The 22527-nt window shown below is 34.9% G+C and overlaps 1 protein-coding gene across 2 annotated transcripts in view; it reads left to right on the top strand.

Moving 5' to 3' along the window:
- The first annotated feature begins 1789 nt into the window (after positions 1-1789).
- The window catches only part of LOC134842528 (universal stress protein YxiE-like), a 37595-nt gene continuing 16857 nt past the window's right edge, over positions 1790-22527 (top strand). The window contains exon 1 of one of the 2 annotated variants that reach the window (XM_063858911.1): positions 1790-1938. In XM_063858911.1, the coding sequence (XP_063714981.1) occupies positions 1879-1938 (60 nt within the window). In that variant the 5' untranslated portion in view covers positions 1790-1878. Of the gene's footprint in view, positions 1939-15186; positions 15322-22527 lie in introns of those variants that run through there. The other variant, XM_063858912.1, reaches the window with a different exon arrangement.

Here is a 22527-nt window from a genome sequence, read left to right as displayed (position 1 = left end):
CTTTGATTCCGTCTATGATTTCCCATTGTAAGGTCATTGTTGATCATCAAGACGGTTTCTATGCCCAATTGTAAATGAGCATTTTTACTGCTGCAAGTACTCGATTTGGCTCATTTTTTATCTTCCGATGAAATCTCACTCGCTGAGTTGTAATAAAAACAAGAAATTTTTGATTGGCAAAAAAATTTGAATTTAATTTCTAATGCGACTCAATTTATAATACAACAAGAATGCTCGTATCAGGGCAAAGTTTTGAATGTTTCTTCTGCGTTTTAATTTTTTTTAGCAGTTTGAACTAAAAAGTTGATGAAAACATTTTTTTGAGGTTTTTTTGAAAATCTTCCCCCCACACGCTATGTAAACTACAAAGTGATACATTTTGCATGGAGCAATAAATTAAATAGAGCAGAGAGCATGCCATCCAATTTGTGGATAAAACCTCCGCTTATGCGTTAAAAGAATGAAATATATCGCGCTTTATTTGTCTCAAATTAGCACAATTGGCAATTTTCAAAACCCCATAACTTTACAAAAATAATGAAATGTGATATATTATTTTATATTTGAGCTCAGAACAAAAATACCTTTCAAATTATATAAAAAACCTCCCTCAAATTTTGCCATTTAAAAAGTATAATTTTGTCTGGATCGAAAAAAAAACAACCCTGAGCACAAATATTCCGTCATTTTTTCGAAAATAGTCAGAATAACAAAAATGCTTGTATATCAGGGCAAAGCCCTAAATGCATCGACTGTCCCTTAACTGGTCTCAACAGCTTTTTTTTATAAAGTTTTTATAAACTATAAATTTTTGACTGCCCTTATCAAATACACTTTTAAATCAAATTGACCAATGAGTTCGTCTCAATTTAAGTTGGAACGATTATGAGTGCGGGATAGTTCTTCGCTCATAAGAAAATCGCATTTTGAAACTATTGTATTAATCGAGTAGATTTTCAAACGATTCCAGATTAGTGGCAGCGCGAGAACTGATTCCCGCACGCTGTCAACTTTTTAAGCAAAACTGGTTTGAACAAAAACCTCTAAGCGTATATGCTCTTCACTTTCGTGGAATCAGAAGAAAAACTATTAATCACCAACATGATTTGGGGGAAAAAGTTGAAATTCAAAAATTCGAAATTTATTTTTTTTTCAAAAAGCGTTCGAATCCAGTTAAAGGGAAGAAGATCAAACACTTGATACGTTTTTGCTGAATGTCATTAAAACAAAATTGCATGCACTTAGAATAAAATTAAGGGGAAAATAGAGTTTGAATATTTCCTAACAAATTGATAAATACCCGCCCTTAATGTTCGCAGAAATCAAAATCATGTCCACTCATTGACGTCAACCGCAACTTACTATTCTTCTTTTTTCACTTAACAAAAGCATGAAGAAAACCCATAATCTTCTCGGCGCATATAGATCTATCTGCATATTAACATGTTAAATAATACTTAAACTCACTTTAACCCTCAATACTTTTGCCAAAAGGTTACAGATTTATTGTTTATTGGCTATCATTATCAAGAAAAAAATTTCTTCTTAACTTGCAAAGCTTTTTTAAGGCAGAAACTGATCAAAGTGTAACCTATAGAATTTTTGAGCAATGCGTTCTTTTGCTGGTCAGCTACACTGAATTAAAATGGTAATTGAGAATGAAAAGATGGTTTTTACTCGATGGATTTTTCTGAAATCAAACAAAATTGGCGTTTGTTTTCTAATTGCCTCTCGAAGTGCCTTTTGAACTCAAATTAAACTACCTTCAAGCAGCATCTAAAATTGATCACATGGACCACTGCGATTCATTCCAATTGCTTGAAAAAATATTTTTTCCATCGCTTCAAGCCTAACAGTTTTTTCAAAACTAAGCTTAAAATGACATCTACGAGAAATTTGTTATACAAGCAACACCTACACGTTACTGCAAAAAGTGAGGTAATCACCTAATTGTATTTTTAGTCTGTTTCCTGAAACTTCAAATGCAAAATAAAAGCCTAAAACTACATGTCAAACCTCTCATTTAGATTTCAGTTAACACGAGTTAGATAGACACAGGGGGAATTTTATTTTAAATCAAAGAATCGCTCGAACACAGAACAAACGTCACATTTCAGCAAGGCTTTTACATATGTAGAAGGTTAGATTATTGTTCTGACCCCTGAAAATGGGGTAGAACTTTGTATTCGGGTGTGTTTTTATTTTTTTTATAGTTTTTTTATTTTCACGCAAAATCAGGTGCCGCAAATAATTATAGGAAAGGTTCGAGTGATATATCATGTTAATGCCCTCTCAGTCGTGATTCGAACATAATTTAAAAACTTTTAAAAAGTTGTTCAAGTGTCAAGAAAATTTTTGAGATTTATTTTATTTTCTAGTAAAATTTGATCGAAATTGGTCAATTAGGCTGAAAAACATGATTTTCAAAAAAGAAAAACTTGTTGTGGAAGCTTCATTAAGCGTTTCATTGGCTAAACAGCCTTAAAATAATTGAAACATTACAGTTCAAAAGAAAACAAAAAAAAATCAGAATTTTTTAGAATATTTTTTTCATGTTTTTGTTTGTTTTTCATTTTTTGAAGAGAAATGAAGACCACTTAGCCAGTTTTGCAAATTTTCAACGCGTTTTCATAGTTTTCTCAACACACCACCTACAAAAAAAACATTAAAATGAAGAAAAAATATGCAAAAGTTTGTTCAAGTTAAAGGCGCTTATTTATTTTAGATAAAATAATTGTTACTAAAATTGCCTCTGTTGGATCTCTTATTTTGTATATTGGAGTTATGTGCACTTCCCCTAAAAAATGGGGAAATGAAAATTTCTTGATACACTAATTCATTAGAAAAAATTCACCATTGACAAGTTTTGCTGTTTTAATTGTGTGCAAAAAAATTACTGAGTTGAAGTTATTTGCTTTTTTTCCATCTTCTATATCTGACTTTTTTCAATCTATATTTTCCCAACTTATCGGGTTGGTTCGTGTTTTATTTAGTTAAAGTAATTTTATATTTCAATTTTTTTTTGGCGCTGCGACAACTTATAAAGATTTTGACAAGATTTTGAGTATCAATGAAAGATATGAAAAACTCGTCCATTTTTGTTCGTTTCCACTCATTAAACAGATAATAGATTATTGTTCCGACTTTCGATACGAAAGTAACGGAATATTTGTGCTCGGGGTGGGTTTTTTTTCGGACAAATTTCGACTTTCTAACTAGCCATTTTTGACGTAGTTATTGTTGTCCTGAGCTTAAATTTGAAAAGATATTTCACCTGTGATCATTTTTTGTAAAGTTATGGGTGTTTAAAGATTGCATTTTGGCCAATTTGGGACAATTAACCTGCGATATATTTGTTGGCGCTTTTAACACGTAAGCGGAGATTTAATCCGTCCTAGAAATTGTTCCAAATTGGTCGAAAGAAGCTTATTCGCCATAATTGATTTGTTACAAGGAGCGAAATCTATTCTTTTGTACTTTATATGGCGTGTGGGGGATGATTTTTATTTAAAAATTCAAATTTTCGATTTTTTTTTCTTTTTATTTTATTACATTTGTTTTTATTACTGTTATTACTGCCCCATAAACCTTAAAAGGCAATCGGAATATACGAGCAGTCTTGTTAAATTTTTGTCTTTCTTGGTAATTATGCGTTGTTTTGGTTTTGTAAGGAGAAACTTTACTCAAAAATGATACAAAAATGTCGGCAATAACTTAAAACATTTCGCATCCCGTGTTTGGTTTGTGTGAAACGATACAGTCGAAACAAGATGCCGCTACACGAAATTTTTTTATCATTTTATTGCAACTAAAAGTCAATGAAACTTTTTTGTTCTGACTTTTGATACGAAAGTAACGGAATACTTGTGCTCGGGGTGGGTTCTTTTTCTTCAGACAAATTTCCACTTTTTAACTAGCCATTTTTGACGGATTTTTTAAAATATCATTCGAAAGATATTGTTGTCTTGAGCTCAAATTTGAAAAGATATTTTACCTGTGATCATTTTTCGTAAAGTTATGGGGGTTTAAAGATTGCAATTTTGGCCAATTTGGGACAATTAACGCGCGATATATTTCGCATTATTAACGCGTAAGCGGAGAGTTAATCCGTCTTAGAAATCGTTCCAAATTGGTTGAAAGAAGCTTATTTGTCATAATTGATTTGTTATAAGGAGCAAAATTTATCTTTTTGTACTTGGGATGATCTTGATTTTAAAAAATTCAAATTGAAAAAAAATCATTTTTATATGACATTTAACTTTTCAAATTTATTACTGCTCCATAAACCTTAAAAAGCAGTCGGAACATTTAAGGCTTCGCCCTGATACGAGCAGTTCTGTTGTTTTTTGAAATCAAGATTTGAATCAAACGTTACAAGCAAATGATCTGTGTCAAACTTTGGTAACAGTTGATTATAAACACAACTAAATGATCATTTGGTGTTAAACTTGAGTGCGTGAATCAAGTAGGTATACTCAGACTTGGTACTGACAAACGTAAAACGTAAAAATGATGAAAAGTCTGCTAAACTGGAGATCAAATTTGAGTCACCAAGCTGTTAATTTTACCTGTTATCTGTTAATTTGTTAATTTGTACGCACCTGAAACTTTCATTGATAGCTTATCAAAAAAATGAGATAAAAATTTTCTATCTGGAAAATATGAAACATTGATAAGGATTTCTGTTTTGAACGAAGATTCAATTTCAAAAATTAATGACTCAAAAAAACTACTATCAATTTTTGACAATTTACGTATGACTTAGCAGCTTCATTCTTCTTGGAACACATAGGCAGACACCACTTCCCTTTTTAGTACCAGTAGAAGACAGACTTCGTGGTTTTTGGCAAAAGCTTAGCTTCATTGCAAAAAAAACTTTGAAGATTTTTTTTCAGATAACCAAGTTTGTTTATCATGTTTGCTTTAAACACTACAGGCAATAAAATTAATAGTTTTTGCGCTGATTCCATGTTGTTCGATGAAGGGCCTGGGTTTTATTTGTCTTCTCCAGAAAAAATGTCGAAGCTGTTAAATTTAGTATAAAACCAATCAAATACAGTTTAATAAAAGTTAAATCACAAATAAAAAGCACAGAGTCAGCCTAACCTAATTTTGTTAACATCTTTAAATAAGGGTGACCTTATTACATTTTCCGTAATGTTCGATTTAAGCAGCATTTTTGATTAAAAACAGGGTAAACCATGTCAAAAACGGAAAAACATATGAGACGTTAACACAGTCACTCAGTTTATCATTACTTTTTCAAAAAAATTTTATTTGCTGGAAACTAGCTTGCTTCAAACCGGCAATCTTAACACTTGAGGCAGTTTTGCATTCGATTCGTCAATTTTCTAAGTGCATATTTTTTTGTGAAACCCACGAATTTTTCTATATTAACACAAAATAACACAAAAAAAACACCAAGAAAGCAGTGCTTTAAATATACTCATTGCAAAGTTTCGGTTGTAAACCGCGACTTTTGTAAGCAAAAATAAAAATGTGAATAAGTTTTCGATTTTTAGCTCAATTTTCTTTTGATAATTGTGGCCTCGATTTAATCCATATACACCACACAGCTAATCCACCAGTCTTTTTCTGAAAATTTATCTTTTCTATCAAATACATCGAGGAGCATAAACGGCAAGTTAGATATACCATATTTCATGAATTGCTCACTCTTTCACAAATTGCGTTCTGACGTTTGATGTGGCTCTTGTTGTTAGCATGTCTGATTTGAGTTATTTTGCTGACCCAGAAAATAATTTTTGTGCCTTGCTTGCTTGTAACCAAATGTATCATCCGATGCTTGAAAACGTTACTTAGATTTTAATAACCCATACTTAGTGTATAGCAGTGCAACTGAAAGTGCTTCCAGTATCAAGAAAACTGCAAACATCGTCAGTTTTTAGTACATTCGTTCACACATGTGCCCTCATTAGGTGTTCTAGTTTTGCAGGGGTTTGAGGTACAATATATTCTTTCAAATTCTCCCATCTTTTTGATGCGAAAAGACCGTTTCCAGTGATCTTTTGCACCTTCTCCTGTTTCAACAGATACAGAACCCTTTATACTCTTTTGGTTTTTGAAGTTGAATCTTATCTGACGTACAAAAGTCTTTTTAGTCTGAGCGCAAGCTTAATTACTTAATCCAAAATTTTAGTTTTTTAAAAGCAGGGGCGGATCTAGGATTTTCTCGAGGGGGGGGGGGGGGGCGGATTTTCAAAAAAAATTTTTGGGCACTTTTTGCAAAACTTTGACAAAAAAATCACGTTTTTTTTGGCGCGCGCTCCCCCTCAAAGTTAGTATATATTGGCGCCCAAGGCGCCTTTAGAAAAAATTTTAGGGTCGGTCGGCCAAAAATGGACTTCTGAAAAAGTATCAAAGGGGGGACCCTTTGGGTCGGCAGGGGGTCGAATCCCTGAGGGAAGGGGGAGCGTCCGCCCCCCCCCGCCCCTCCTAAATCCGCCCCTGGTTAAAAGCATTTATTTTATTGTATATTTCAAATGATCATCCATTCAATTCAGTTTTGTGGAAAATTCGACAACATATTAATTTTTCTGCACCATAAATGTGTTTTCTGCATGAGCTATTACATCGTCTCGACAACTCCTCCAGACTCTCATCTCAAAAAATTCTGATCTCCCTACCTGGATTTTTTCTTCTTTAATTAGGAAGTCAAATCACATTTACTACAAGAATTTTATGGATCCACTGTTTTCCCATCTGTTTGTCGAATCAATCAGTTTTTGTGTTGCGAGTTGTTGCGTTGTTGCATTGAAAACAGATCTGCAGTGCTTAAAAGAACGTGTCTGTGGTTTCAAACTTCCACAACCAAACGCGGCAACTATTCACAGAGTCTTTCTTTCGTATAGGTAGAACTTTATCTAAAACTTAGAAAAAATATATGTAGTAAAAAGAGATAAATAGTCCAAATTCATGACTTTTTCAGAGTATGTAAACAGTTGTTTTAATAAACAGAAGTCATGATTTTCAAAAGACTATCTAGCTAAACAAGACTGCTCGTATCAGGGCGAAGCCTTGAATGTTCCGACTGCCTTTTAAGGTCTATGGAGCAGTAATAAAACGGAAAATTTAAATGTAATAAAGCAAAATTAAATTTTTTTTTCTAAAAAACTTGAGATTTTTTGTGAAAACATCCCCCCACATGCCATATCGGTGTCCCACTCTTTAACCCTACGATATTTAACCCCCTCTGTTTACACCCCCTATATTATAACCCCGTAACATGATAACCCCACAACAATTTAACCCCCTTTTAATGACGATAATTTGTTTCAAATTAAGTCCTTTTTATAAGTACAGGAGTAGTCCAATTAAGCTTACTAATTGAGGTCTGAAAAGCTAGTCTTAATTCACTTGATGCCTCTAGCACCTCAAAAATAATTGCATTTCGATTAGTTAGAGAAATAATCCCTCACTAACGCATTTAAAACAGAGATAACCTACATGACGCTAATTGAAGACGTTTGTGAGTTTTATAAAAAATCATACTGCCTATTTCTTTAACCATTGTTATACCACTCTATCAGATCAGATATAACGTTTGAAGTGTCATTCCAATTTACTTTATCTTCGGAAGACAAACAAATGCTAGTGGTATCAGGCCACGAGTATTTCCTTAAACGTAAAAACAAAACAACAACAAATTGGAACTTCTCAAAGTACCAAACCCATAAATGCCGCGCAACCTCAATTACGGATGGAGAAAACTTTATTGAAACAAGGGGTCAACATAATCACGATGTTTCCACGGGCAAACCTGATGCTCGACTAGTTTTGAAAAACATCAAGGATCTAAGCGATAGTAACACTCCAACCGTCGAAGTCGCAACCGCCATTCAGCCCATTACAGGCAAAATTGCCACTCAACTAGCCGTACCATCCAAAGAAAATTTAGTTGCACCGCAAAACGAGCGCTCAAGCAACGAGAAGAAGTCTTACCAGTCTCCCCAGCAACCAGATGTTTCGAAATACCCGAACTTTTCAAAAATTTTATAAGATTTGACAGTGGGCAAAATGATCACGAGAGGACCATTTTATTCGGCGACCCTGAAATGCTACGTGTGCTTGAAACAGCCAACTTTTGGTTGGCTGACGGAACTTTTAAAGTTACCCCGAAAAGTTTTCATGAACTTTACTCCATACACGTTAGTCTTTCAGGAATAGCCCCTGCTTGCATATATGCGTTCCTGCCAATTAAAACTGAAAAAACTTAACATCGTTTCTTAGAAGCCCTAAAATTACTAGCATCCTAATACAAACCCATCATCGGGTTTGGCCAGAACAACAAATGCTGTAGAGGGCTGGCATTATGGCATAATGTCAAACTTCAGTGGATCGCACCCCAGTATATGGAAAGTGATTGCAAATTTGCAAAAAGACGCTTCCGTCCAAAAACTTAATTTCTATAACGCGTCGAGTGGGCACCAATTTACAAAAAAGAAAAAATACCGGGTGCTCAACGAAAAAGTGCAGAATAATATGCATGTTTACGAAGAAAAAACTGATTTGCATTTCTTTCGTGCTATGGCGAACTTGAGTTAAATATTTGCTATTTATTCTACATTGCCAAGCAATAAAAATTTTTCCAAGTTTAATTTTTTTCCTTGACGACTTAATTTTCCTATAACTTCACGGAAAATGATCACAGGTGAAATATCCTTTCAAATTTAAGCTCAGGACAACAATAGCTTTCGAATGATGTAATAAACTCCGTCAAAAATGGCTAGTTAAAAAGTCGAGATTTGTCTGAAGAAAAAAAAAACCACCCCGAGCGCAAATATTCCGTTACTTTTGTATCGAGAGTCGAAACAATAAAAAGAAGGCGTAGTATACATTTTGTTGCTTGAAAAAAACAGTGTGCTAAAACCAAAATATTCCAATAAAATGTATATAAAAACTTTGTTCTTTTTTTTTCTTTTACCACTGATGTAAATAGTTTGCAAAAAAAACAGCTCCAAGTGTGAAACATCCCTATCAACGAGTGAGCGGAGAGTTAATCCGTCTTAGAAATTGTTTCAAATTGGTTGAAAGAAGCTTGCTTGCCATAATTGATTTGTTACAAGAAGCGGAATCTATCCTTTTGTACTTTAAATGGCGTGTGGGGGGATGATTTTTATAAAATTTTTTCGAATTTCAGAAAAAAAAATTTCATTTTTCTTACATTTAAATTTTTAATGTTATTACTGCTCCATAAACCTTAAAAGGCAGTCGGAACACTCAGGGCTTCGCCCTGATACGAGCAGTCTTGTTCTGATATCAAACCTGAATGCTAAAAAAACATGCAGTAGAAAGAGATGCATGGTCCAAAATTATGAAATATACAAAAAAAAACAGTTGTTTTAAGACTTCAAGATAAAGGCAACAGGTCTGTAATGGTAGATTCCGTGCAAGTAAATCAAAAAAGTCAAGTAAATTAAAAAACTAGTTGAAAGAAGTCGTTTTTTTTGCTTTAGACTCTAATATAACTGCTAAAGTGCTAAGACGCAGGGGCGGATTTAGGGGGTGGGGGGGGGGGGGGCGGCTGAGGCCCCTTTCCCTTCAGGGATTCGACCCCCTGCCGACCCAAAGGTCCCCCCTTTGATACTTTTTCAGATATCTATTTTTGGCCGACCGACCCTAAAATTTTTTTAAAGGAGCCTTTGGCGCAAATATATACCAACTTTGAGGGGGAGCGAGCGCCAAAAAAACGCGATTTTTTTGTCAAAATTTCTCAAAAAGTGCCCAGAAAATTTTTCCAAAATAGGGGCAAAACAGTGCTTTGGGAGAGTTCGAAAAGTCAATTTGGTCAACCTAAAAAAAAAAGGTCCGCCCACCCCCCTGAGAAAATCCTAGATCCGCCCCTGCTAAGACGAACAGGGGCGGATTTAGGGGGGGAGGCGGGAAGGGGGGTGTAGCGCGGACGCCCCCCTCCTCAGGGATTCAACCTCCTGCCGACCCAGAGGGTCCCCCTTTGGTACTTTTTAAGAAATCCATTTTTTGCCGACCGACCCTAAAGTTTTTCTAAAGGCGCCTTGGGCGCCAATATATACTAACTTTGAGGGGGAGCGCGCGCCAAAAAAAACGCGATTTTTTTTGTCCAAATTTTTCAAAAAGTGCCTAAAAACGGCTTTTTTGACCTGTTTTTTCAAAAATTTGCCTGCGGCGCACAAACTTTGGCAAAAACAGGGACCTTTTAGTGCTTTAAAAGAGCTCGGATAATCAATTTGGTCGACCTAAAAAAAAAGAGGTCGTCAAAATTTTCCAAAAATTTTTGAAAATCCGCCCCCCCTCGAAAAAATCCTAGATCCGCCCCTGAAGACGAATATTAAAGTGCTAAGCTATTGTAAAAACTCAATTCCCAAAGACTGACTGAATCACATAAATTTTACAAAACAAACAAGACCTGGCACACATTTTCTTTTGATCAAAACACATAAAAAATGATCCAACTTCTTGTTTTTTTTTTCAAGCATTGAAGAGTTTTCCATAATGCTAAACTTGCATTACAAGAATCAATTGAAACTGAAAACAGATGGGCCGAGAATGGGTCCAAAAGTTTCTCATAGTTTTTCTGAATTGGCTTGGGGTTGAATGATTGAAAATTTAGCTCAACTAATGAGATCTGAACTCCTGGAGTTGATATTTTGTGGATATTTTGATATCAGATTGTTGTTGCGAAATACTGAACAGACTGGAAGAGGTCTTCAAAAAACAGATTAAAATGGATAATCATGGGAAATTTACAAAAAAATGCTATTGACAGTTTAAACTTCTTGGCTTTAGAAATCAAAACTGTGTTCTGTACATCAGATAAGATTAAACTTTAAAAGCAAAAGAGTGTAAAGGACTATTATATTGAGAAGGTTTCCAATGAAGTTTAAACATTTATCAGGGAAGAATATAGGATGCCACCACGTTTTATGGGTTCTAGAACAGTAATGATGAAATATACAGCCCTAGAGGACCGAATTTTAAGAAAAAAAATCAGAATACCAGTATCTGCTGAATTATGAGAATCTACCAAAGCTCACAGTGGACATTTTTACGCATTCAAAAGATGCAAGAATTTGAAAGAATTTGTTGCACCTCCAAATCTCTACAAAACTAGAGCTCTACATTCTCAAGTAGATGAGGGTGGATGTATGAGGAGGGTCCAAAGCAGTATAATGTTTGCAGTCTTCTTGGCACTGGAAGCACTTTCATTTGTACTGCTACCTAAAAAAGATGGACTATTTGAACCAAAATGACGTATTCAACTGCGTGGATGATTTATTTGACTAGATGCAAGCAATGCGCAAAAATAACAGAACGCGCAAACAAAAATTTTCAAAACCACTACATATATGAATTTAAATACAAAACCTCAGAAAATCAGAAAGCAACTTGTGGAATAATTGAGCATTCCATGAAATATGATCTATTTAAGTTGCGTGTTTTGAACCTTGATGCGTTTTATAGAAAGTAAAAAGAGCGTGCAAAAAACCAGGTTCAAAGACTAATGTTCAAAAAAATTAGGTGGATTGGAAACTTGCATGGATTAGGAAGAGGTTTCAATTTCCAGAGAAAAATTGAATTAAATAAAAGTCGGAATTAGGTCAATTTTTGGCCTTGTTTGAAAACAGTTGGCCTTGCAAGTGAAATATTTTAAAAAGCACTGTTTTCTTGGTGTTTTTTTTCATTACCCAGTGTTACCAGAACTTACGAAAAAACAGCTGTTTAAAAGTGTGTTTTTATAAAAGTGTGTTTATAACATGTAAAAACTATTTTTTGAATCTGATCAAAATTTACAGAAAAACTTACTCAATTTTAAAAAAAACCTTGGTAAAAATTGATAATTGTCTAAAGAAAAAACTCCATAAGCACATGTTTCCATCACTTTCTACACAGCGCATATATTTCCTCTTCTTCTTCATTAACCGGAACAAAAACAGCGACTATGTAAAGAAGGGGTTCTTTGATATAATTTTTTAAACCCTGAAAGTTTTTAATCGCAGTTTTTTTGGTGCCATGGAACAACAGAGTTTTTGATAGACTTAAAGGTATGTTATGTCACAGAGGTCCAAAAAACTAAGTTTGGAGGCTACTAAAATTAACTCCGATAGAAATTGGGCCTCATTTTTAAAATACTTTGATCAAACAAGCACTTTATTTGCACCGATGAAATTCATTTGCTATAAAAAGGCAATTTACGTTCTCTAATTACGATAGTTTCGCAAATTCATGTGCTATAAGGAAAAAAAATTAAAGGCAATTTAAATTTTCTAAAAACGAAGATTTCTCTTCAAGTATTTGAAATATATATCAACATTCTAATATCCCGGAAGAAAAATATATCTATCTAATGAAAATTATAAAAAATTAGTTGTTAACAAAGTAATCTTGAAACTCAAATAGCTTTAACAGACATTTGTTTTCTCCGAAATTTGAAAAATAAAAACTGTTCAAAAACATCAACTTAATTTTTTGTTTCAGATGAGTTCATCAACATTTATCCATTTTCAATCGGTTAGCTATGTTTTTTCTACTTTCGATTAAAGTAATGAAAAAATATTCTCCGTTTGGTTTTTTCCACATAGAAACTTTTAAAATTTGTCTTTTAAATTTTTAAAAATTTTAAACAAATTTTAGCTAATAGTGTTTGTGTCATCTGAACTATTTTTGTACTGCACTTAAAGTTGATAGTAAAAGCGCACTGACAAGCTTGAGATTGAAATTGAGTTTTCTTCAAGCAATATACTGTATGAAAATCGTTTTACGATAACTCATTTAGATACATAAATTGAATTAGAATGGATTATATAAGTTTTTAATTTTGAGTAAAAAATCAATTCAAAAGCCTAAAAGTTGATGTAAATCGTTTTATATGGATTTTTGCAAGGCAGTGAAATCTATCAAAACTTTGAAAAAAAATCAATTTTCGTATCGAAACTTGCGCAATATTTGGATTCAAGAAAAATTTCTATCGGAATTAGAGAGTGCAAGAGTCACTCGAGAAGAATTATTCTGCTGAAGGCAATCTTTTTTATGTTTTTCAAACTGAAGGGCTCCCGTGGTATGAAAAAAATTGTTCCATTTTTATTTTTTATCAATATTTTAGACCCATTTATATCAGAAAATTGACATAATAATTGAAAAACTTAATTGAGAACAACTCATTTTTGATGCAGAAAAAAATTGCAAAATCTGAAATTCACAAACAACAAAGACTATATTGCTTTCGCACATAGATCAGCTTTGCTTGAAGTAAATGATTGGTTAGACAAGAGCAAATTGACACTGAAATTGACACTGAATGTCAAAAAACCAAGACAATGAGATACTGTCGGAGCACGAAAACTGAAGAACGACCAGTAAAGTAATTTTTAAATGACCCCCAAATCGAAGATGTAGAATGTTTCAAATATCTTGGAATTCTCCTTGCCTGTAAATTGAATTTTCATCAGCATATTGATAAAGTAAAGAACAAAGTTTTGCAATTCTGTGGAGTGTTTTTTTAATTGAGAAAGTTTCTAACTGGACGGCAATTAATATTTGCGTATTAAAGTTACGTGCAACCAATCATCCAATATGGAGTTTTAGTTTATGCAAATACCGACAAAACCAAACTGTTAGAACTGGAAATGAAAATCATAAATTTTTGGATAATTACATTCTAGGAAGTACGATTTACTGGGCATGCTTTGAGACTTTTTATTGATCAATAAGTAGAACTTGTTTCTGTTGGTTTCTAAGTTATGGGTAGAAAAGACTACCTGAGAAAACTAAATTAACTTTTTTTTATATAGAGAATGGTTAAAAGGTGCGACTAAAGAGGTTTAATAAGTGGTTACCGGTAGGAGGTCCATTGCAATGGATCAAAGAATTAAAGTACTTTTTTTGTTCTCCGCTTAATGAGACACCTGAAAACGGGCCTTGTTGGCTTAATGGTGTTCTCCCAAACGATTATAATTTGTATTTATAAATTTTTATAAATAACTTTGTAACTAGATATCGTTTGAAAACAATTGATTCTTAATATTTTAAATTAGTTATAATCAGATTTTTTCAGTCCACACATCAACAAGAAAGTCAAATGAAGAGCAAATCTTATAAATGTCGTTCCAGATTTTCTTTTTTTGATAATCGAGAAAATCTGAATATAATTTTTATAGAATCTGTATGAATAACGAAAAAGTGAACAAACATTAATTTAATTCAATTTAAATCGATTTTGTTGTTACTCAGATGCCGTATGAAAATGAAACCAAAAAATGACAAAAATTCCTTTGAACCGATTTCGAATTGATTGAAACTGATTTCTTAAGCTACAATTTTGTATCAACTTAAATTAATTTTAAATTGAGGCAAATCAATTTTTTGCTACATTATTTGGATAAAATTGATTGTGACCCATTTTTTCTCAGTGCGGGTATTCACGTTCAAAAAGTTTGTAAGATAATTGCCGTTTGAAAGTTGTCAACTCTGCCAGCTTAAATAAAATGATGCGCGCGAGGTTTTTTTGTTTTCTATTGCGGAATATCCATGATTCAAAAACTATTCTAAATTGGACTGTAGGAAGCTATTTTGTCAATTTTTGGGCGAACTTTTTGTAATCAATTCATTTCACAGGCTGTGATTAAAGAATAAAAAATAGTTTTTTTTAAACTTTTTACTAGATTTATCAACTTTTTAGAAAGTTAAAACTATGTCCAACCCTTAGCAGGGCGGTCGAATCATCCGAACTTTGCTTTGATACCCACCATGTTTTTATTAATCATTATTTGAGCAAAACCAAATAATGATTATTTTAATCGTATTCCAGCTGAAGCAATTGTTTTGATAATGGGTTAGAACCATAATAATTTTGGAGCACTACTAAAGAAGCTCGGACCATTATTGGTGTAATATGACGAGAAAAGGTTGCGGGGTCGCAAAAAATGATAGCTAAACGAAACTAAATTAAATTTCGTTGATAGCTAAGCAAAACGGAACTTAAAAAAATTTTTGAAAGTAAGAAATTTTCTGTTTTTAAATTATCAACGCCTAATTGAAGATCGCTCCAACACATGAACAAACATGAGTGGGTGTAAACTCCCATGCGGTTTTTCAAAACGCCCTTGCTTGTTTGCTGCTTGGTTATCGACACTTTGTCCTTTGCTAATGAAAAAAAAATATTTTCCTATACATTACAGTCACTGATTGTAAGCCTTGAAATCAAGCAGAGTAAAAGCTTCCTTTATCCAATACTCCTCCGCACAATCAAAAAAAAAATCATAGCCTTGAGTTGCATTACTGCAGCTGAAAAAAAAATAACTGGCGTTCACAAATAACAACTGAACGGTAAGCAGATGGTACATTATAATTTTGATGACTAATGATTGATATTACTTTGTGATGAGTTGCATAAATTAATATTTCTTTTATGAATAGCCGATTGCGATGCTAGAAAATCTTTCTTGCAGTAATATAAGGCAACTACAGGGTGTTTTTTTAATATAAATTTTTAAGAATCCTCTGTTTTGTTACTGATACTTAAGTTGTTGATGTCACTTTTTTGCGATTTATAGAATTTTGAACTTTCAATGCACAATTTGTGTTGAGCAAAGTTATAGATTGATAATTTAACCCAGAAAATCAAACAAAGCTTTAATTTTCAAACTCATTTCTTTCAAATGTAGTTAATTTTAAGCCCAAAATGATAGGAACCAAAAAAAGCTTAGCAGCACTTAAATAGTGCATTTTTTTGGAAAATGCTGAGACACAACATCGTTCTTTAAAATGGTTCAACTTGGTTGTTCTTATTTGAAAAACAGGGCTAATTGATGTTAAAAATCATCAAAGAACCTTTTGTTTTCTGCTTAAACGTGAACCAAAAGAACTGACCCTATTTAATAGACTGAATTTAAGTGCGAGTTTTGCAAAAGGAATCTAAAAGAAAATCAAATATATTTTCTCGTTTTACTAATCTAACTCAGTTGATAGGATGTTATGACAAGGAAAGCAACAATTCAAACTACTACTTTTTGAATTGCCGACTATTTTAATGTCCTGTTTAATTAAAAAAACATGAGTGTCCGTGTCAGGATAAAGACCTTTTGAGGCGTCTTTTTGAAAAATATATATAATAATTTTAAATATATAATAAAAATTTTAAACGTTTTTTCAAACTGTTTGTTAGGCTATTTTTTCCCCATTCAGAATTCAAAGTATCAAATGATACAAGACTGCTCGTATATCAGTGCAAAGCACAGAGCGGGGCAGTACAACAGTGCCGAAGTACAATAGTGCCGAAAATGAAAACTTTGTTCAACAGTGCCGAAAATTTGAACAAATTTCAACATATTAAGTGCGGCATTCAAAAATTAAACAGCGATCGTTTACAATCTTGAGTAAAACTTAAAAAATTTGAGCGAGAAAGTTTGCAGCTTACACGTTTTGGCGCCAAAATAATTGTTTAATTTGCAGTTGCAGAAATATTGGCTCCACAGAAATTATTCAAAGCCTTTACATTTTGGACAATATCAAAGTATAAAATCTTGAGTCGTACGAAATTAATACGACCAATTAGCTAGCCTCATTTCAATGTGGAACAATTTTGTTGTGCGGGATAATTCGCCACGCATAAATAATTCGCGTTACGCTCTCAGCGTTATGAATAAACTTTTCAAAGCGCGCATAATTTAGCACAGAACTTGGCAAATTCTGCAATTTTCAAACCCTCAGATCTTTGCGAAAATGGATAAGTGAAATATCTTTTTACATTCGAACTCAGGAAGTCAATATCTTCGATGGGGTTTTGAAATTTTTTGTTGGAAATTATTATTTCGATCGGTGAAAATTGACTGAATAAAAAAACCACACCGAGCATAAATATTACGTTTTCTTCGAAAGTCGGAACAATAATCGCGGATAGTAAGGCAAAAGTTCGCTCAATAAGCTCGCCTCAGTTTCATTTGAAATTATTTCTGAGCAGAATTAATTTGCCGCATACCCTATGCGTTAATATAATTTGGAAGTTTCATCATACCAAATTGGCAATATTTGAAACATTCATATCTCCATAACTTCACATTTTTATCATTGTTTTTTTTTGACCGGAGCCCTAACAAAAACAATTTTAAAGTTTTTCGCTAAGCAGTTTTCTAAACTTAATCAGCCAAAAAGATGCAATCTGCAAAAAGTGTCCAAATTGCAAAAAAAAATTTCGTAGCAACCAATAAGTACACCAAATATTTGCTTTTGAATCATGTTTATACACATCAACCAAATATTTCGGTTGAAAGAAAGTCGATATTGAAGTCGACAATAGTAGACCAGATTCAAACAAAGGTCGAGTGGGGTCCATACATGACATGGCTCCAAAATGTATCGAGACTGATTAAAATCTGCTGTTTAATTACTTTTCAAAGTTTTCCAGACAAATATCCAACAGCACTCAAATATTTTGAAAAGGGGAAAAATTGTTAGCCTCAAGTAATTTCATTGAGGTTTTTGGGTAAAAACATAGAGAAGTATCATGAACGCTTATAATTTAATATGACAATTTGAAGAATGGCCAATTCAGTACAATCACGATTCGAAAAGGAGAATGGAATAAAATTGGCATGAAGTTAAATTGGAATAAAGTAGTGCGGGTTTGCAACACTAGTAGAACATTGTCCGAAGTCTATAAGAGTTGAGCAGGGTCGAAAATTGACATGGTTAGATTGACATGGCCGAGATAGGACAACGGTCTATTTGTTCGGTCGATACATTTGTCCATCATTTCACTCGGGATTTTTTCGTAACAATCCATCGTAAAAAAATGTTGCAGCAAAATGAAATCACTTTGGGCAATTTGCCAGAAAAGGATGTTTTTGAGCATTTGTCAAAATTAGTATATACTAGCAACTGGCACCAAACGCGCTCTTAAAAATTAGCAGTCGCAACATAGTTGTCATACCTCAACGTATGATCTTCTAATTCTGGAATCCGATTGGATCGATAAACTGATAATCTAATACGCAGCGAGATAAAACAACTGACTTGACAAATGTTTATTTTGGTCTGACCGTTCATTCGGTCATCATTCGAGAGAAGGTCTCTCAAGGTCGACCAACCGGCCGAATGTATGATTATAACATAAAACGCGTGGCATAAATAACTTGTATATATATGTATCTAGATTTGTCGATCCATGCCGGATGACATTCCCCATCGACAAAATATTTATTTTCACTGACTATAAATATAAATTGAGTTCTAGGGTCCCCGTGAGACCTTTCCAGTTTTTTTTTGAGTTTTTAGTCCCCGTGGGACTTTGAGAGTTTTTCTTTTCCTTCAATTATTTCCGTCTTTTGGTATTTCCTCTTCTAATTTGTTATGTTCTTCGTCTTCTTGCATTTCTGTGTCCCCTGTTTTCTGTATGTCGATGTTCTTAACAAATGGGATGTCGTTGTGGTTTTCTACATTTTCGTACTCTGTTGGGGACGTCAGGTCCATCACTTCTGTCTGTCTGGCACTGTGTTTTGGGCTGATGGCCTCAGTGAACTTGATACAAGCTTGGTACTGTGAGGTCTTGTCCTTGAAGCCCATCTCTTGTATTAGTGACTTCAAACTTGGATATTCAGATTTCGGCTTATCAGGCGGCGAGACTATTTCAAAACGAAATTCTTTTTGTCCCTCGTTGTTTTCGATTTGTTCGTTTATCGTGTTTGTTGGCACGTCATTTCCGAATGCATTTGTGAACGCCGATTGGCGGTTTCTTGTCGATTTTTTTTTGGGGTGCCAGTGCTGTGGGTGGTGCGCTTTTCTGGTTCTGTCGTTTTGGAGAAGGGGCTACATCTTCTGAAGATGTTGTAGATCGGCCATTGTCTGAATGGCTCGATTCGGTTTTCTCAGGTTCGTTGTTTACTGTCTTCTTTTCCAATATATCGTATGTTTGTAAACTCAACCCTCTTGCTGTTTGGAGTTTCTGTGTTGGTCGTCCCCCTGTTCTTTTGCCTGTTTCACTGGCAAGCCCGTGTTCTCGTCCTATTGCGTGTTGTGGCGCGTTGGGATTCTCTATGTCTAAAAAACGTAGGCATGGTCCAGATCTCCGTGCGGATTTATACCTGACATAATCACTAAGTCGGAATTGTCTACATGGCCCGTAAATTAGGGGATTAGGTACAAATGCTGCTCCACTGTTCCTTAATAATATTGGTTCTTCGCCGAATGTATATACCCATGCGGTGTGTGGAAAGTATGTTAGAAGTTTTCCGTCAACCGTTTTATATCTTTGTTCAAATGTTTTTGGTTTTTTGACTTTCGTTGCAATTCTAATGGTCTTTCGTCCCACCTGCTCTATACGTTTCTTAGTATGTGCATCTATAGTTCTTTGTACCATTTCATATCTTAAGTTAAGCTTATCTTTGGCTAGTTCTATAACTTTAGGACCTACACCTGTTTTTTGTTTTGGTGTAGAATTTGATTTTTGTAACCTCTTTGGCATTTGTGGGCTCGTTTTCCCTTTTTCTTTGATTGAAACTTCGTCCTCCGACCATCTTTGTAGATCATGCATGATCTTTGCGGGTAATGGCGGCTTTGTGAGGTTCTTTCTGTCTAAACATGCATGTTTGGCGTTTTCCCCAATTTAAGTTATTTGGTGAACTGCTTGTTGCAATATTTGACAGAGAGTTGTTCGGTTTTCGGCCCATGTGTGCCTCAAACGGTGAGATTTTTGTGACGCCGTGTGGTGTGATTCTTATTATTTTAAAATGTCTGCTACATCGGATGCTAACCGGTACACTGGTTTGTTTTATCAATCCTCATCACCGCCAACCTGCGTTTTAGTGTTTGAATCATTCTTTCAACTACTCCTATAGCCCTATGATCGTCTATCGGCTTAAAAACTATTTTTATGTTATTACTGTTGCAAAAAAAAACTGAAATTTCTTTGCTCTAAGTGTTTGCGCCTGATCGCATCTTAGTCTTCGAGGGACCCCATTCTTAGAAATATACCTCTGCATAAACTTAATGGCGATGTCTGCTGTTGTGTTGGCAACCACTTTTGCGGTAGGAAATTGTGACCATTTATCCATTGCAACCAATATGTATGCATCCCTATTTAATTCATCGGGTAGAGGTCCTGCGAAGTCTAATTGAACTTCTTCATTAGGTTCGACTACTGGTTCCATTAGGAATGAATGTTTTGTCCCTATAATAAGTTTTAAATTTCTACCTTGTTCAGTACAATGTTTGCAGTTTTGTGCCCAATGGACGATGGTTCTGTGGATGTGAGGGAACCAGACGTGTTGGCACAAATGCAGCATTGCTCTTGATCCCGGGTGTGTGAGGTGGATGCTGTCCAAGATTGTTTGTCTCAATTGTGTTGGTAAAATAATTCTCTCATCTGTGAGTAAGCAATCCTCCCGAACATGCTGCTTGTTTCGGATGTTGTGCCAATATTGTACATATGACGCTTTAATAGCCTCCCAGTCCCTCGTTTTAACAAAATTTATGAGTGGGCGAAAATTTCGGTCCTTTTTTGTGGCAGCGGCGTTGAAGCGTACTCCCAATACTCGTTGGAGTTTTTTCCTGAAGAGGGGCGTGTCCTCTTCTGCTTCGGTCGTGTTTGTGGCCTTTACCAGTGTTGCTGTATATATATGTATCTAGATTTGTCGATCCATGCCGGATGACATTCCCCATCGACAAAAATTTTATTTTCACTGACTATAAATATAAATTGAGTTCTAGGGTCCCCGTGAGACCTTTCCAGTTTTTTTTTGAGTTTTTAGTCCCCGTGGGACTTTGAGAGTTTTTCTTTTCCTTCAATTATTTCCGTCTTTTGGTATTTCCTCTTCTAATTTGTTATGTTCTTCGTCTTCTTGCATTTCTGTGTCCCCTGTTTTCTGTATGTCGATGTTCTTAACAAATGGGATGTCGTTGTGGTTTTCTACATTTTCGTACTCTGTTGGGGACGTCAGGTCCATCACTTCTGTCTGTCTGGCACTGTGTTTTGGGCTGATGGCCTCAGTGAACTTGATACAAGCTTGGTACTGTGAGGTCTTGTCCTTGAAGCCCATCTCTTGTATTAGTGACTTCAAACTTGGATATTCAGATTTCGGCTTATCAGGCGGCGAGACTATTTCAAAACGAAATTCTTTTTGTCCCTCGTTGTTTTCGATTTGTTCGTTTATCGTGTTTGTTGGCACGTCATTTCCGAATGCATTTGTGAACGCCGATTGGCGGTTTCTTGTCGATTTTTTTTTGGGGTGCCAGTGCTGTGGGTGGTGCGCTTTTCTGGTTCTGTCGTTTTGGAGAAGGGGCTACATCTTCTGAAGATGTTGTAGATCGGCCATTGTCTGAATGGCTCGATTCGGTTTTCTCAGGTTCGTTGTTTACTGTCTTCTTTTCCAATATATCGTATGTTTGTAAACTCAACCCTCTTGCTGTTTGGAGTTTCTGTGTTGGTCGTCCCCCTGTTCTTTTGCCTGTTTCACTGGCAAGCCCGTGTTCTCGTCCTATTGCGTGTTGTGGCGCGTTGGGATTCTCTATGTCTAAAAAACGTAGGCATGGTCCAGATCTCCGTGCGGATTTATACCTGACATAATCACTAAGTCGGAATTGTCTACATGGCCCGTAAATTAGGGGATTAGGTACAAATGCTGCTCCACTGTTCCTTAATAATATTGGTTCTTCGCCGAATGTATATACCCATGCGGTGTGTGGAAAGTATGTTAGAAGTTTTCCGTCAACCGTTTTATATCTTTGTTCAAATGTTTTTGGTTTTTTGACTTTCGTTGCAATTCTAATGGTCTTTCGTCCCACCTGCTCTATACGTTTCTTAGTATGTGCATCTATAGTTCTTTGTACCATTTCATATCTTAAGTTAAGCTTATCTTTGGCTAGTTCTATAACTTTAGGACCTACACCTGTTTTTTGTTTTGGTGTAGAATTTGATTTTTGTAACCTCTTTGGCATTTGTGGGCTCGTTTTCCCTTTTTCTTTGATTGAAACTTCGTCCTCCGACCATCTTTGTAGATCATGCATGATCTTTGCGGGTAATGGCTGCTTTGTGAGGTTCTTTCTGTCTAAACATGCATATTTGGCGTTTTCCCCAATTTAAGTTATTTGGTGAACTGCTTGTTGCAATATTTGACAGAGAGTTGTTCGGTTTTCGGCCCATGTGTGCCTCAAACGGTGAGATTTTTGTGACGCCGTGTGGTGTGATTCTTATTATTTTAAAATGTCTGCTACATCGGATGCTAACCGGTACACTGGTTTGTTTTATCAATCCTCATCACCGCCAACCTGCGTTTTAGTGTTTGAATCATTCTTTCAACTACTCCTATAGCCCTATGATCGTCTATCGGCTTAAAAACTATTTTTATGTTATTACTGTTGCAAAAAAAAACTGAAATTTCTTTGCTCTAAGTGTTTGCGCCTGATCGCATCTTAGTCTTCGAGGGACCCCATTCTTAGAAATATACCTCTGCATAAACTTAATGGCGATGTCTGCTGTTGTGTTGGCAACCACTTTTGCGGTAGGAAATTGTGACCATTTATCCATTGCAACCAATATGT

The sequence above is a fragment of the Symsagittifera roscoffensis genome, chromosome 3 (assembly GCF_963678635.1).
Source record: "Symsagittifera roscoffensis chromosome 3, txSymRosc1.1, whole genome shotgun sequence".
Classification (NCBI taxonomy): Eukaryota; Metazoa; Xenacoelomorpha; order Acoela; family Convolutidae; genus Symsagittifera; species Symsagittifera roscoffensis.
The sequence above is the reverse complement of the archived record's forward strand: the minus strand, read 5'-3'. Positions and strand labels throughout refer to the sequence as shown.